Below are 14,802 nucleotides of genomic sequence, written 5' to 3' on the forward strand. Positions count from 1 at the left end.
GAATACTCAAATCTATGTACATAAGATTCAGAAATTTTTTTTACCCACTGTATAGCACAGGGAGCTATATTCAATTTCTTGCAGTAACATACAATGGAAAAGAATCTGAAAAAATATATATGTATATGTATAACCGAATTGCTTTGCTGTACACCTGAAACTAACATTGTAAATCTACTACATTTCAATAAAAAGCAAAATTAAGAAAAAATTCAGAAAACTTTTTCCCAGAAACAGCACTAGGTAAGTGCTGAATGCAAATTATCTGAAAACCAAAAGTTTCAACACAATACTTAACACTAGTAGGAGGAAAATATAATCTTTCCAAATGCCTAAAATTGTCATTTTTCTAAACACTGATGGAACTGTACAATCAGATGTCTGTGATCTGATAAACAAATTTCCTGAAGACCACATAAAAATTATCTGGCAATATTTTGTACCCATATCCATGACAGAAAATCTAACTTGTTTTCAAGTAAACAGGTTGACTTAATATCAAAAGTAGCACTTGCTCACAAATTCTCCAAGTACATGAATGCAGGCAGCACCCTATACTGACCCAAAGACTATCAATTCCTAAAGGTCCTTACAGGTCTGTGTCTGTATACTACAAATATATAGGACAGACTGGGGATGGGGAAAATAATAGACAAATATTTATTGGGAATTAATCTGGGAGGTAAGAGGTTCCTTCTCCTCTTTCTTATCAATCATGAAATATTGATTTTTTCCCCCTCCAAAATGACTGATTACATTTCCTCTCCACTCCCAATGTCGCCAATCTTCTTCTCCCCTTCTATTCTGCCTTCCTCTAGTCTCACTCACCCTCCACTTCCACTCAGATCCAACATCGCATCATGCCATTATTCTCGTCTAAAAAACCCTGACGGGCTTCCAGTTACATAAAGTATCCATCAGTTTCCAGTTTTCATAGTTTTCTCTCACATTGCCTCATTCGAGTTGATACATAAAAACATACTACATTAAATCTTATTGATTTTAACAGATGAAGAGACACAGTTTGAGATTAAATAATTTTTGTATATAGCTAGCAAGTGAAAAAAGCATTATTCAAGCTAAAGATTAAAGGTATTATTTTTTAACCACAAAAATCTCAGTGTCTTACCATTCCTAGGAAAAAGTAAGCAACTTGACAGTGACAATAAGAGTATGTGCAGGCTTATAAGGATTATGGTAATTACTGTCCCTAGATTAAACACCAAATCCTACCTCCTGGACAGGAGTGAAAGCCAAGCACGAAGTGCTTTGTGCACCCTCCCCATAAGCCTAGATGGCTAGACAATACCACCACCTTGTTGTGCATTCTTAACCAGGACAAGGTGTTAAAGACCACAAAAACATCCTCAAGGCAAAAGGCTCTTTCTTACCAGTTTATCCAGAATATTCCAAAATAAATGAATGAACATTAAGAAGGTTGCTTCTTTAACTGCAATATTCATAATCTGTGTGAAACTACGTGTGAGAAAAAATGAATACCTACACAAGCTATTTGAGCCTGCGCCGCACTATCAAATAAAGACCTATGGTGACAAATTCTAATCAAGAAATATGCAATTATAAATCACCATTTAATGTTGTTAATTGTTCTGCATTATAAAAGTGCTTGTGCTATGTTAAGAGCATGGGCATGAAATCAGACATCTTGTTCTGGGCGAGTTACCTGACATAACTGAGCCTCAGATTCTTCTCCTATAAAATGAGGATAACAGTATTTGGAAAATGTAAAATGAATATTTGGAAAATTAAATCAGATAACATATTCAAATGCTAGGTGCATTACCTAGTACACAGTGATCTATTATGCATGTCTACATTTTCTTAAGAGGGCCTGTTTTACCTGGAAATTATGTTCTTTTGACTTCTCTGGTGTTAAAATGATGATTGTAGACAATAGTGGTTTTTCTCTCTTGATGTCCTTATTTTGCAAAATTAAGACATTGCTCAAAATTAATTGGATATTGTATTAATCTAGGAAATCTAAAAGTCTAAGACCTACTCATCTAGATGACCGAAATAAGGCTACATCTAAAGACTTGACAAATATAATCGTCTGAAAATGGAAAATGTATATAAGCAATCATATGGAACCATAATTTAATAAAAGAGGAAACAAGGAAATTCTAATGCACTGAATACATAACTCTGACAAAGTATTCTCTGTACAAAAGATACAGACTTTCCAAAATTTTTATCATGAAAATAAGCATTCAGAATACTTAGCTTGCATAAATCTTGTATTTTTTGAATAAAGTGAAAACTCCTGAATGCCTACCACATATTAATCAAGTTCCAAACATATAAGTAGAAGAGGCTTTTTAAAAAATTCATATATTTTCATCTCAAAACTAAAGGGATCTACCAGGAAAACTATCCTAGAAATATAACCTTTTTAAAATTTTAACTTTATCAGGGTATATTTTAGATATAATAAAATCCTCCTATATTTTAAATGCAGAGTTTGACAACTTTTTTCTTGACTTTTTTTTAAAAGTTATAGTCATTTTACAATGTTGCGTCAAATTCCAGTGTAGAGCACAATTTTTCAGTTATACATGAACATACATATATTCATTGAGTTTGACAACTTTTAGCAAGTGTATATACCTATGACCACAAAAAACATAGAACCTGGACTTTAATTTTTTTTAATATTTTGAACAGTGTTCATCATTCAATTGTGTATTAAAATTATAAATATATCTCAAAACATAAACAGAGCAGTGTTCACTTCAAAATATTTTCTAATTTCCCTTGTGACTTCTTTTTTTTTTCCCTTGTGACTTCTTATTTGACCCTTGGATTAAGTGTCACTTTTTTCTTCTAAACTACTGGAGATTTTTTCCCAACTATTTAAAGATCATGGTTTTTAAAAATTTCTAATGTAATTCCATATTTTTTCTCATATATTCCATTTCTATATAATTTTAATGCATTCATATTTACTGAGACTTGTTTAAAGACTCAGTATATAGCCTACCTTGGTGATTATTTCACGTGAACTTGAAAAGAATATGTATTCTGATGGTGCTGGGGAGACTATTCCATATGTCAGTTATGTCAAGCTGGTTGACAGTGTTGAAAACTTCTATATTAGGGGATCTGCAAACTTCTTCTCAAGGTTCACATAAATATTTCAGACTTTGTGGGCCATACAGGTTGTCACCAACTATTCATCTCTGCAGTTGTAACATGAAAGCAGCCATAGGTAACATGTATATGAATAAGCATGACTGTGTTCAAACAAAATTTTATGTGTGGACACTGAAAATTGAATTTCATAAGTTTCACATATCACAAAATGTTCTCTGTAAAGTTTTTCACCACTTAAAAGGTAAAAATCAGTCTTAGCTCACGGGCAATACAAAAATGGGCAATGGTATGGATCTCAGATGCCAGGGTTTGCTAACCCCTGTTTCGTATCCTTACTGATTTTCTATCTATTATGCTATCAATTACTCAAAGAGGAATATTGAAATCTCCAGCTATAATTTGTTTATTTCTCTGTTCAGTTCTATTAGTTTTACTTCATGTATTCTGAAGCTCTGTAATTAGGTGAATATATATTTAATATATATATTTATCAAGAAATATAAATAAATAAAATGGAATACAAAGTAATAATAAATAAATGATGAATAAAAGGAATATAAAAAATAATCTAAAGAAAGCCAGGAAACTAAGGAAAAACAGAACATAGAATATATGGCACAAACAGAAAACAAATAGCAAGATGACAGACTTAAACCTAACCACAGGAAAAATTACACTAAGTGAAAATGACACAAAAATTTCAATTGAAAGGCAGAGATGATCAGTCTGGGTAAAAGCAAGACTCAATTATACAGTGTGAATAAGAAATCCATTTTAAATATAAAACCTCAGGTTAAAAGTAAAAGGATGAAGAATGATAAATATGTAAATACTAATTGTAAGAAAGCTGGAGTGGCTGTACTAATATCAGACAAAGTAGACTTCAGAAAAAGTAGTATTGCCAGGGATAAAGAGAGATAATTCATAATGATAAAGGGATCAGTTTACCCAGAAAACATAATATGTCACAAGTAAAAGGCACAAATACTGTACACATAAAAGGTAGATAATCTAGATAATCTCTGCTTTTTAATTATAATCTGTACTTTTTTTGTTTACTTTTTTTAAGTGATTGTTTTGGGGTTAAATGAACAATAAGCATCTTTAACTTACCAGAGTCTACCTTTAAAAATACTATAACATGTAATAACAATAATATTATACATTTTTCAAAGTGTATGTCTGTTTTCCTTATCATATCCTTTGTGTGACTGTCATATATTTTATTTTTCATATAAGCTATAACCCCCAAATATATTATTATTATCTTGCTTTAAATAGTCAAATACTTTTTGGCTTTTTGTATCTTGTTTTATTCACTTATTGTGTCTTACAGACCTTTCCACAGTGTGCTCTACACTTTTTTTCACTGTGATGTAATACACATAGAATTCACTCACTATCTTAACCATTTTTAAACGTAGAATTCAGCATTGTTAAGTACATTCATAATGTGCAACTATCACCACCATCCATTTCCATAATGCTTTTCACCTTGTAAAACTGAAACTCTATACCCATTAAACAGTAACTCCATATGTCCCCCTTCTTCCCACCCATAGCAACCACCATTCTACTCTGTCTCTAAGATTTTCACTACTCAAAGTGTTCTCATTTCCTTTTGTGCATAGTCTATAGCTATTTTCTTTGTGGTTACCATAGGGATTACGTTTAACATCCTAAAGTTATAACACTCTAATTTGAATTCAAACCAGCTTAACTTCAATAACATACAAAAACCCTATTCCTTTACAGCTCTGTCCCCACCCCTTTCAGCTGATATCACAAAATTACATCTTTGTACAATGTGTACCCAGAAACAGAAACCACAATTCTTTTAAATGCATTAGTTTTCTGAATGATGTAGAAAACAAAATGTGAAATGCAAACCAAGTCACTTGGTAGCTTTTATGGTTTTGTTTCCTTTTTTTTATTGTAGTAGTAGGTTTACAATGTTATATTAATTTCTGGTGCACAGCATAATGTTTCAGTCATACATATCCATACATATATTCCTTTTCATATTCTTTTTCACTATAGGTTTGTAAATAAGTTCATGTGTCTTTTTTTTTTTTTTAAGATTCCACATATAAGTGATATCATATGGTATCTTTCTTTCTCTTTCTGGCTTACTTCACTTAGAATAATGATCTCCAGGGCCATCCATGTTGCTGTAAATGGCATTTTATTCTTTTTATGGCTGAGTAGTATTCCACTGTGTGTGTATACGTGTGTGTGTGTGTGTATTTTATCCAATCATCTGTTGATGGACATTTAGGTTGTTTCCACGTCTTGGCTATTGTATATGGTGCTGCTTCGAACATTGGGGTACATGTATCTTTTCAATTAAAGCTCCCTCTGGATATATGCCCAGGGTGGGATTGTTGGATCATATAGTCTATTTTTAGTTTTTTGAGGAATCTCCATTCTGTTTTTCATAATGGCTGCACCAAACAACATTCCCACCAATAGTGTAGGAGCATTCCCTTTTCTTCACACCTTCTCCAGCTTTCACATTTGTGGACTTTTTAATGATGGTCATTCTGACTTTGGTAGCTTTTAGATCAATAATTTTTAAAAAATATATTCATCTCTTTAATTTGCAGAAAACAAAAAGTGGATTACAAACCACTGTTAGAGTAATATTGGCTTTTACAATTGCTTTCATTGAGATATTTCTCTCTTCATAGGGCTTTGTGTTACTGTCTAGTGTCCTTTTATTTCACCCTAAAGGACTCTTTTGAATATTTCTTGCAGGGTTGGTCGAGTGGTAACAGACACATTCAGTTTTTGCTCAACTGGGAATGTCTGAATTCCTTTCCTGTTTGTGAAGGACGGATTTACCAAATAGGATACTTGGTTGATAGTTTTACTCCTTTAGCATTTTGAATATACTGGCCCCTGACTTCTGCCCAAAGTTCCTGAAGAGAAATCTGCTCATATTATTATTGAAGATCCCTTGTACATAATGAGTTGATTGTCTCTTTCTGCCTTCAGGATTCTCTGTCTCTGACTTTTGAGGTTTGATTATAAACGTGTCTCAGTATGGGTCTCGCTGAATTCACCTTACTTGGAGTTCATTAAGCTTCTTGGATCTTTATATTCATGTTTTTCATCAAATGGGATTTGGTAACTCTGGAAATCAGATTCTTCCCCTTTCTTAGGGTTTTCTAGTTTGTGCTGTTTTTGTTTACTGTTTTCCCGATTGTTTTATTTAGACTGTCTCTATGGCAAGGATCAGGCTGAGGTGTAAACTTAAGTTCTTCTCAGGTTCCTTCTGAGCCTTTTCCTGGGCATGCACAATCACTTCCTAATTTTCCCTGTTGATGCAGTTGTCTTTTTAATGTCCTAGTCTTCAATGTGTGGCTCCCAAAAGGGGAAAAAGAGGAAAAATGAAGGGGAAGAAGGGTGATGGAAAGCACCAGCCCTTTAAATTGCCTGGAAGTCATGTTTGTGTGGGAGAGGGGTGCTGGCCTGCAACAATAGGGGTAGATGCAAGGACAATGGCTGCCTGTCTCTTTGTCTGCAACTGTGCGATCAGAAGAAACAATCAGCAATCAGACTACAGATCCCTAAAAGTTGAAGGACAAGGTCCTTTACGCCCACCCTGGCTCCTGTTTGTAAGCTGTTCTGGAACTACACAGCTGCCTGCTATGTGCTGAGGGTGAGGAGTGGAGAGCTACTACTGTACTAGGAGCTGAAATTGAACAAAATTACCCACAATTTACTTTCCAAGTCTTCCCCTGGAACTTCCAAGCCTTCAATAGACTCCAGAATTTCAGATTACCTATAGACAGATTCTGCCTGTGCAATTGTTGTCTAGGTAGAAAGACAGACTCCTGGTGCTCCTTACTCTACCATGTTCCCAGAATCCCCCAATTATCCTTTAAATTAGCCAAAAAAATAAGGAAGAAAAGTCACATATCCACACATTTACCACTTTGTGTAGATCCAGTTTCCACCCTATCATTTTCCTCAAGTCTGAGGAATTTTCTTTCCCATTTCGTAAAATCTAAGTCTGTTACTAACAAATGTACTCAGCTCTTGTGTGCCTCAAAGGTGGCTTTATTTTTGAAAAATATTTAAACTGGATATAGAATTCCAGTTTGATTGTATTTATTTTTGGTACTTTTAAGACATTGCTCCACCGTCTCCTGGTTTGCACCGTTTTACGCAAGAAATCTCTCATTACTCTTATCTTTGTTTCTCTGAATAAAATGTGACTTTTTTCCTCTGGCTACTTTTAAGATTTGTCTGCATTCTTGGTTTCCAGCAATTTGATTACAATGAGTCTTGGTGTGGTTTTCATTGTGTTTACCCTGCCTGTGGTTCAGTGAAGCTCCTGGATATGTGGGTTTACAGTTTCCACTATATTTGGAATATTTTCAGTCATTATTTCCTCAGATATATTTGTCTCTCCACCCTATCTTTTTCTTCTGGGACTTCAATTACACATATGTTTAGACCACCTGATTTTATTCTACAGGTTACTAAGACTCTGTTCATTTCTTTTTCATTTTTTGGGGTGGGGGACAGGGTCTATGTGCTTTAGTTTCTATTGCTGTCTTTAAATTCACTGATCATTTCTTCTGTAGAATACTAATGCTGTTACAGTCATACCATGTTTTTTAGATATTATTTTTATCTCTAGAAGTTCCATTTGATTTTTTTAATTCCTCATTTTCCCCTTGTTATGCTGATATTTTCCTTTAAATCCTTTCACATACTTTTAATAACAGTTCCAAAGTCCAAATCTGCTAGTTTCATCATCTATCATTTTCTAGGTCTGTTTCTGCTGGTTGATTTTTCTCCTGGTTATGAGTCCACAATTTTCTGGTTCTTTCCATGTCTGAAAATTTCTGACTGAATGTTTAACACTGTGAGCACTAGGATTTATTTTATCCCTTTAAAGTGCCAGACTTCTTTCTGGAAAAAAGTTAGGGTGGGTTTAGAATAGCCTTTATGCTAGAGCTGGTACACAACCTCTGTAAGGCACATGCGGCTTAATATTCAGCAATTTAAGGGCAGATTTATGGAGCACTTTTCTCACAGATGAAAACTAGAATTTCTACAGGCAGCATAATAAGAGGAAAAACAGTGTACACATGTAGAGATGTCCCAGAAGTAACACTTCCACTTATATGTCATTAGACAGCACTTAATCACATGGCTACATCTAGCTATAAGGAAGACTGGAAAAGCAGTTATTTAATCTAGGGGCAACATGTCTAGATAAAAACTAGGGCTCTGTTGCTGAAGAAAATAGAAAGTAATGGGGTATACAATAAACAGTTTCTGCCATGATTTTTAAGATTAAATTTAGGAGGAAAGTATGTAACTTATTTAGAAAAGTATGAAATATTTTCATAATTACCAAAGGACATAAAATAAGACCTAAAAACATTGACTCACATGTCATGTTCCCAGATGGAAAAACACCACCACAAAAAGATCAGCATTTCATATTAACATATAAATTTAATATAATTCTAATTAGAACCCCTAAGATTTTGTGGGGAAAGAATGGAGAATGAAGAACTCTTTGTTTTAGAACTAGAGAAAATAATTTAAAGTTCACATGGAAGAAGATACATCCATGATAAGCTAAAAGACATTTTTAAAGGAATATTAATAACTAATACTTAAGAATACCGAAGCAAAATGACCACATGCCTCAGTTTGCCTGATAAAACTTTTGGGGGGTAATAATACAAATATAAATTTTGGTGCGGCAAAATGTCAAGGTAAAAACACTGTTCTGATAGTCCTATGGAGTAGACGTATTTGCAATTGGTTTGGTGCACATATAACTCCTATTACCAAAGAAGTAATAGTTTATGGATAAAATCAGAAAGTATAGTTGTCAAATTTTACAAATATTTTAAAATCTACATTTAGATTAATTGAACTATGAAAATTTTGTGAAGATTGTACTGAATACAAAAAAGATCCTTCAGTACAAGACTATCCATGGCTTTTTTTTAGCTACCCACTATCAATGTGATTTTTAAAATTGCTTGTGTCTTTGAAGAATTACTTAAGTATCTTACAAAGGGATTAAACTCCTTTGTAAATGAGTCCTGAAAACTTTCTTTAATTGTTCAAAATCAGTTAGAAGTCTTCATTCAAAGCAGTCAAGGAATGGAGTACCAAATTCTTCCATTTTTGAAGCTTTTAGAGAATTGCAAATTTTGAATCAAACATTACAGAAGTATTTTTAATGTATAAATGACCTAAAAAAAAACAGTGAAATTTCCAGGTATCAACAGGCAAGTCCCTCAGCAGGATCAAACTAAATTTAGGATTTTTTCATCTACCAGAAGTATTTAACAAGAAAGTCTATCTTAAACAAGTTTATACTGTATAGCACAAGGAAATATATTCAAGATCTTATAATAGCTCATAGTGAAAAAGAATATGAAAATGAATATATGTATATTCATGTATGACTGAAAAATTGTGCTGTACACCAGAAATGGACACAACATTGTAAACTGACTATAACCCAATTAAAAAAAAAGAAAGGAAGAAAGTCTAACTGTTCAGGGATTTGAATAGGGAAATATAAATGTCTGGATTTTTAAATTTTCTCCTTTCTGGTAGGAATCCCCAAAGCAATAAATTAACATATATATTAGAACATGTTAGGGGCTGGTGATACACTAGCAAAGTAAACACAAAACTACCCTGAAGATTCTCACAGAAGAAAAAATAATAAGCAATATATTATCTCACAACCAAAAATTATGAATCAAGGAAAAATAATATACTATCAGCAAATATCAGTAGATAGAAAAAACAGAAATATTAGCACTCCCAAGAAATCCATAATTGTAAAATCTGAGACTGTAAAAATTTTGTTTTAAATAATTTTAAAAATTAGGGGGAAAAAGCAATAGAAACCATAAGAACAGAACAGCATACTGTTTTTTTTGAAAATAACAAACCAGATAGTCTTTAAAAATAAATCAAATAGAACATAAAAAAAAGAAAAATATATATCCTGAAATCAAATACCCATAGAAGAATTAAACAGCACATTAGACAAAGCTGAATAGATAATAAGTGGAACAGAAAGTCACTTCATGGAAATTACTGAAAAGATAGGACCTTAAGGAGGAGATGACAATAAACGTAAGAGGTTAAAACAAATGCAGAACTAAATGAGGTGGTCCTATACACATCTAACTGAAGTTCCAGAAGGAGGTAATTCTGCAGGAGAGTTGGGTCACTCCCAAACAGGATAAATGAAAGTAAGCTCCAGCAATGGTCCTCAACCTTGGCTGCACGTTACATGTATACCTAAAAAGCTTTAAAAACAAATTAAAAATAGACCTTAAACTGCGCTCCCCCACCAGAAATTTTGGAATTGGTGTGGAGTAAGTCAATGTATCTGTATTTTCTTCAATGCTTCCCACACTATTTTAGTGAGCATCCAGGGTTGAGAACCAGTGATTCATACCTAGACAGAGCTAGTGAAACCGCAGAACAAAATTAAAGAGAAAAACGTTAAAACAACTACAGAGAACTAATACTTATCTACAAAATAATTACCTAGACTGACAAGACTTCTCAACAAAAGATGCCAAAAGAATAATAAAATAGTATCTCCATAGAGTTATGAGAAAATAACTGTCAACCTAGAATTTTAAACAGCTAACTACCATTCAATAGCAATATCAAAATAGATATTTTTAGTCAGTTTGAGAGGCTATCATTTATAGAGCTTTGCTGAAATAGTTACTAAAGAGGATGTACTTCAGGAAAAGAAATGCTGAATTTACAATGGAGTGAGATACAAAAAGAAATCCAGAACATAACAAAATACAACAGACTGCTGCTGCCAGCTAAGCTCACAACTCATACTCTCTTTTCCTAAGTAATCAGTCAGCTAGAATGTCAGTGTTTCTGATCATCCATCCCAGTAGTTTGTAAACATGACCAAACAAAGTGACCTCAGGTTTTAAAATAAGAACAGGCATACACGGGCCTCACCCTAGATGTACTATAACTCTAGGGTTAAGTAAGGGCAGAAATGTTATTAAAAGCCTACCAGATTAAGAGGTTAATCAGGTTCAGGAACTTCAGATTCTAGCATTTCCTTCATCCAGTAGTTCTCTTTGAGTGTGGTTCCTCAAACGGCAGCATCACTGTTACCTGGGAACTTGTGGAAATGCGAATTCCCAGGGCCCACCCAAATCTACCAAATTAGAAATTTTGAGGATGGACTCAGCAACTGTGTTTTAACAAGCCCTCCGGGTGACACTAATGTCAGCTCAAGTATGAGAAAGCCCCTTAGTCTCATGCCTGTATCACTCTGTTCAAACTTCCATACGAACAAACCCCCTACTGACGCCCTGCCCACAAAATCCTTCCATTTAGTCTTCTAGAGCAATATACCATGGTTGACCAATTCCCGTAATTCTTAATCTCTTCACTGAATTTTCTTTTCATCTTTTGTCTTAACTGAACCTACTCCACTTCTCTTATAAGGTCCTCACATAAAGGTTGTTCACTCTCCCAAACACCATGTAACTCAGGGTCTGGAAAATGAGATCCAATCTTTCCCTAACTCCCTACAACTCCAAAAACATCTCACCTTTTCTGAGACTCCCGGCTCTCATGGCTTTAGTTGTCAACTGTCTTCCAAATTTCTCTTACAATGTTGAGACCAGAAGAACCTACTGCCTACCTGACAATTCCATTTGGATGTTCTAGAGGAACCTCAAACTCAATACATAAAAATCTGAACTTGCCATGTTGTCCAGTTATATTCTTCCTGTATTTACCAATATAAAGGAAGGCACCACCATTCAGCTATCCAATTATCCAAGTCTAAAACTTGTAAATCGTCAATGGATCCCCTTATTCAAACATTCAGTTAATCACCAATTACTATTAATGTCACCATCTGTAAGTTCTCTAGTTCTCTCCATCACAACTGCTACTGCTCTAGTATAAATTACCCTCCCTTTCTAGGGTTTTCTGTACAACAATAACCTCTTAACTGGTAGCTATCTACTCTAGTACTGCACTCCTCCTTTTCATTTTACAGTCCTCAAACTTCAAGAACATTTAATTTTAAAATCATGTGCTACCTTAAGGGATGTGAATTATGTTTCAGTTTTTTAAAATGTGATCTTACAGTTCTAATACTTTTATTCTAAATCCATCAGCATTCATCACAAGTTTTTTAACCTAGCTCTTTTAACCAATAGTTCCAAATCACCAATTTATTGATAATTTTATCATAACTATGTAGCAAAGAATGTTAATCAAAAAAAGAATTACAGAATTAGATTCAAATTAATCCTTAAAATTTAAGAGAGCTGTAACTAGTAATTTCATCTACATAAACTTCACTGCAACAAATTTTATGTCTTGTTACAAACAGTAACACTTCAACATATGTTTATAAGATAAGCAAAATTAAAACATTGTGAAAGAATTGTTTTGAAACCCAGGGAAAGAAAACATTTTATATTTCGAAAAAATGAAAACTCACCATACACACCTGTAGAAGAAGTGGAATTGTTCATGGTAAAGGGTCCGTTAATGATGCCAGAAGAAAGAAGCTCATCAGATCCCCGCTGAAAAGCAAGAGCAATATTCTGTTAATAAGACAAGTCTTGGATAATGGTCCATATTTACTTCTGAAACTATTAAAAGCTAATAGTATTACTTCATCTGAATATCAAGCCATTTATGGGGAAGTCCTCAAGAATCACAAAATCTAAAGGTTGGAAGTCAACTTAACAGTAAAGAAAAATTATTGCATATCCACATGATTGTTATAAAAAAAAAACCAAACAGAACTGTCATTCCATAATTGGGGGCATAATCCCACAATCCTTTTTAATATTCCATACCCAATCCTCTGAGATGTTATGTTTGAAGTACCAAAAACCATACTTAGGTTTACATCCTGACATTGTTTTCATAGTATATTTTTAAGTATATATTAAGTATATTTGGTATATTAAGTATGTTAAGTTTTTGTAGTATTTTTTAAAGTATTTGCATGCAAATAATTTGTGCGGCACTCCCCAACTTTTCCATACATACGTATTTTTTTTTAACACAAAGATGCAGTATTTCTACGTTGGCCAAATCCTTTTAAGTGATTTTTCACCCATTAATCTTCAAAATGATTTTTAATGTGTACTTTTTCTTAACAACTACTATCTAAGTAATTTACTCTTTTTTTCAGGTAAGAGTTTTGATCAATTCCAAAGCTGAATTGTCAATGCTAGAAGACAAATCAGACAAGTCTTTTCATTGTAACCATAAGGTCTATTACCAAGATTAAAAAGTTTACATCTAGGAAGGACAATAAACACCAAGTATAAATTTAAAACCAACCTATTTCAAATGATAGTTTGTTTAGCTTGATCCATCTTTAAGAACAAATATTTCAGTCTAATTAAAGGATAAAACCTAATCCCCAAACTATCCTGTAAATGTTATAATAGCAATAGTGCTTTGACAGATATTTAATGTTTAAGTCTAAGAACCACTTCTGTAGGGAACAACTTCAGCCTCTGCTGAAGAAAGTCAAACCAACTACGTGTTTGAATAGTAAGAATAATTATTTAAACAATTCCTTTATTAGCCATCTTGAAATTATTCCCTTTGGTTTTTTCACTATAAGGTTATAGAGACAGCTTGGAACAAGAGGAAGGAATTAAGTGAGCATATAAGATGAAATAAAACTGAAAATCTCAAATTCCAGGAAGACCAACATTATGACTTCACTAAAAGCAAAGATTTTGATAATAACTGAAATATTGATAATATTTGAAATAAAGATATTGGCAGCCAAAGACAGACTTTGCAGCTGACCACTAGCGGATATGGAAAGGTAAGTTACTGCAGTTTTAAACATAGTAAAACTTTAAATGTGCTCAATGTGTTTTTATATATGAGGAATTTGGTTTCAAGTATGCATTACTAATAGATATATATTCTATACATATGTGAGTTTAGTATCAATATGCTTCTATTATGTAAACTGAATTAACCTAATCCTGGAAACCACTTAGAAATCACTTTAGCTCTATTTCAGACTTTCAGGAGTAGTTTAAAATGTCAACTAAACATTAATTGTAGGTGGACTGCAGAATGAAATGTAAAAGGAAAAACAATAAAGACTGTAGAAGATAACAAAAAAAAGTAATTAAAAATTTTTATTATCAAAAGACATCAACAGGAAATTAAAATGGCAAGTCATAGAGTGGGAGAAAATATCTGTAATACATACAACCAAGAAAGACTATATCCAGAACTTACTAAGAAAAAAAAAAAACTAGGCTGGTGAGGCAGGGGCTGCACTGGGAATCTCTAAGTCAAGATAACAGGAAAGGACAAGAGAGTTGAACAGACACCTCACAAGTAAAGTGGTATACTTTATTACTGTTCCAGAGTATTTGTGCCCTCTCCTTTTCCTGTGAAAGAACTACTCATTCCCAACTATGGCCATGTGACTTTCAGTGCCTCTGAGAGAGGACACTTCCTTGACCCACTGACTTTGAGCACAGTTTTGTGATATGCTTTGGCCTATGTAATACATATGGACATGACATACACAAAATCCAAGCAGAAAAATAGGGGCTGTTACTTTCAGCCTGATTCTCAGAGTAAGAACACATATAGCTCCACAACAGCCACCAACTTTGTAAGTGTAAAAGA

General features: G+C 33.5%; 1 protein-coding gene across 5 annotated transcripts in view; it reads right to left on the reverse strand.

Annotated features, from left to right (window-relative positions):
- Nucleotides 1–14,802, reverse strand: part of PTBP3 (polypyrimidine tract binding protein 3) — an 89,161-nt gene that overhangs the window by 47,485 nt on the left and 26,874 nt on the right. For 3 of the 5 annotated variants that reach the window (XM_032478199.1, XM_032478200.1, XM_032478197.1), the window contains one exon: nt 12,620–12,704. In XM_032478199.1, the coding sequence (XP_032334090.1) occupies nt 12,620–12,704 (85 nt within the window). The remainder of the gene's footprint in view (nt 1–12,619; nt 12,705–14,802) is intronic. The other 2 variants (XM_032478201.1, XM_032478198.1) reach the window with 1 other exon arrangement.

Source organism: Camelus ferus, chromosome 4 (genome assembly GCF_009834535.1).
Source record: "Camelus ferus isolate YT-003-E chromosome 4, BCGSAC_Cfer_1.0, whole genome shotgun sequence".
Lineage (NCBI taxonomy): Eukaryota > Metazoa > Chordata > Mammalia > Artiodactyla > Camelidae > Camelus > Camelus ferus.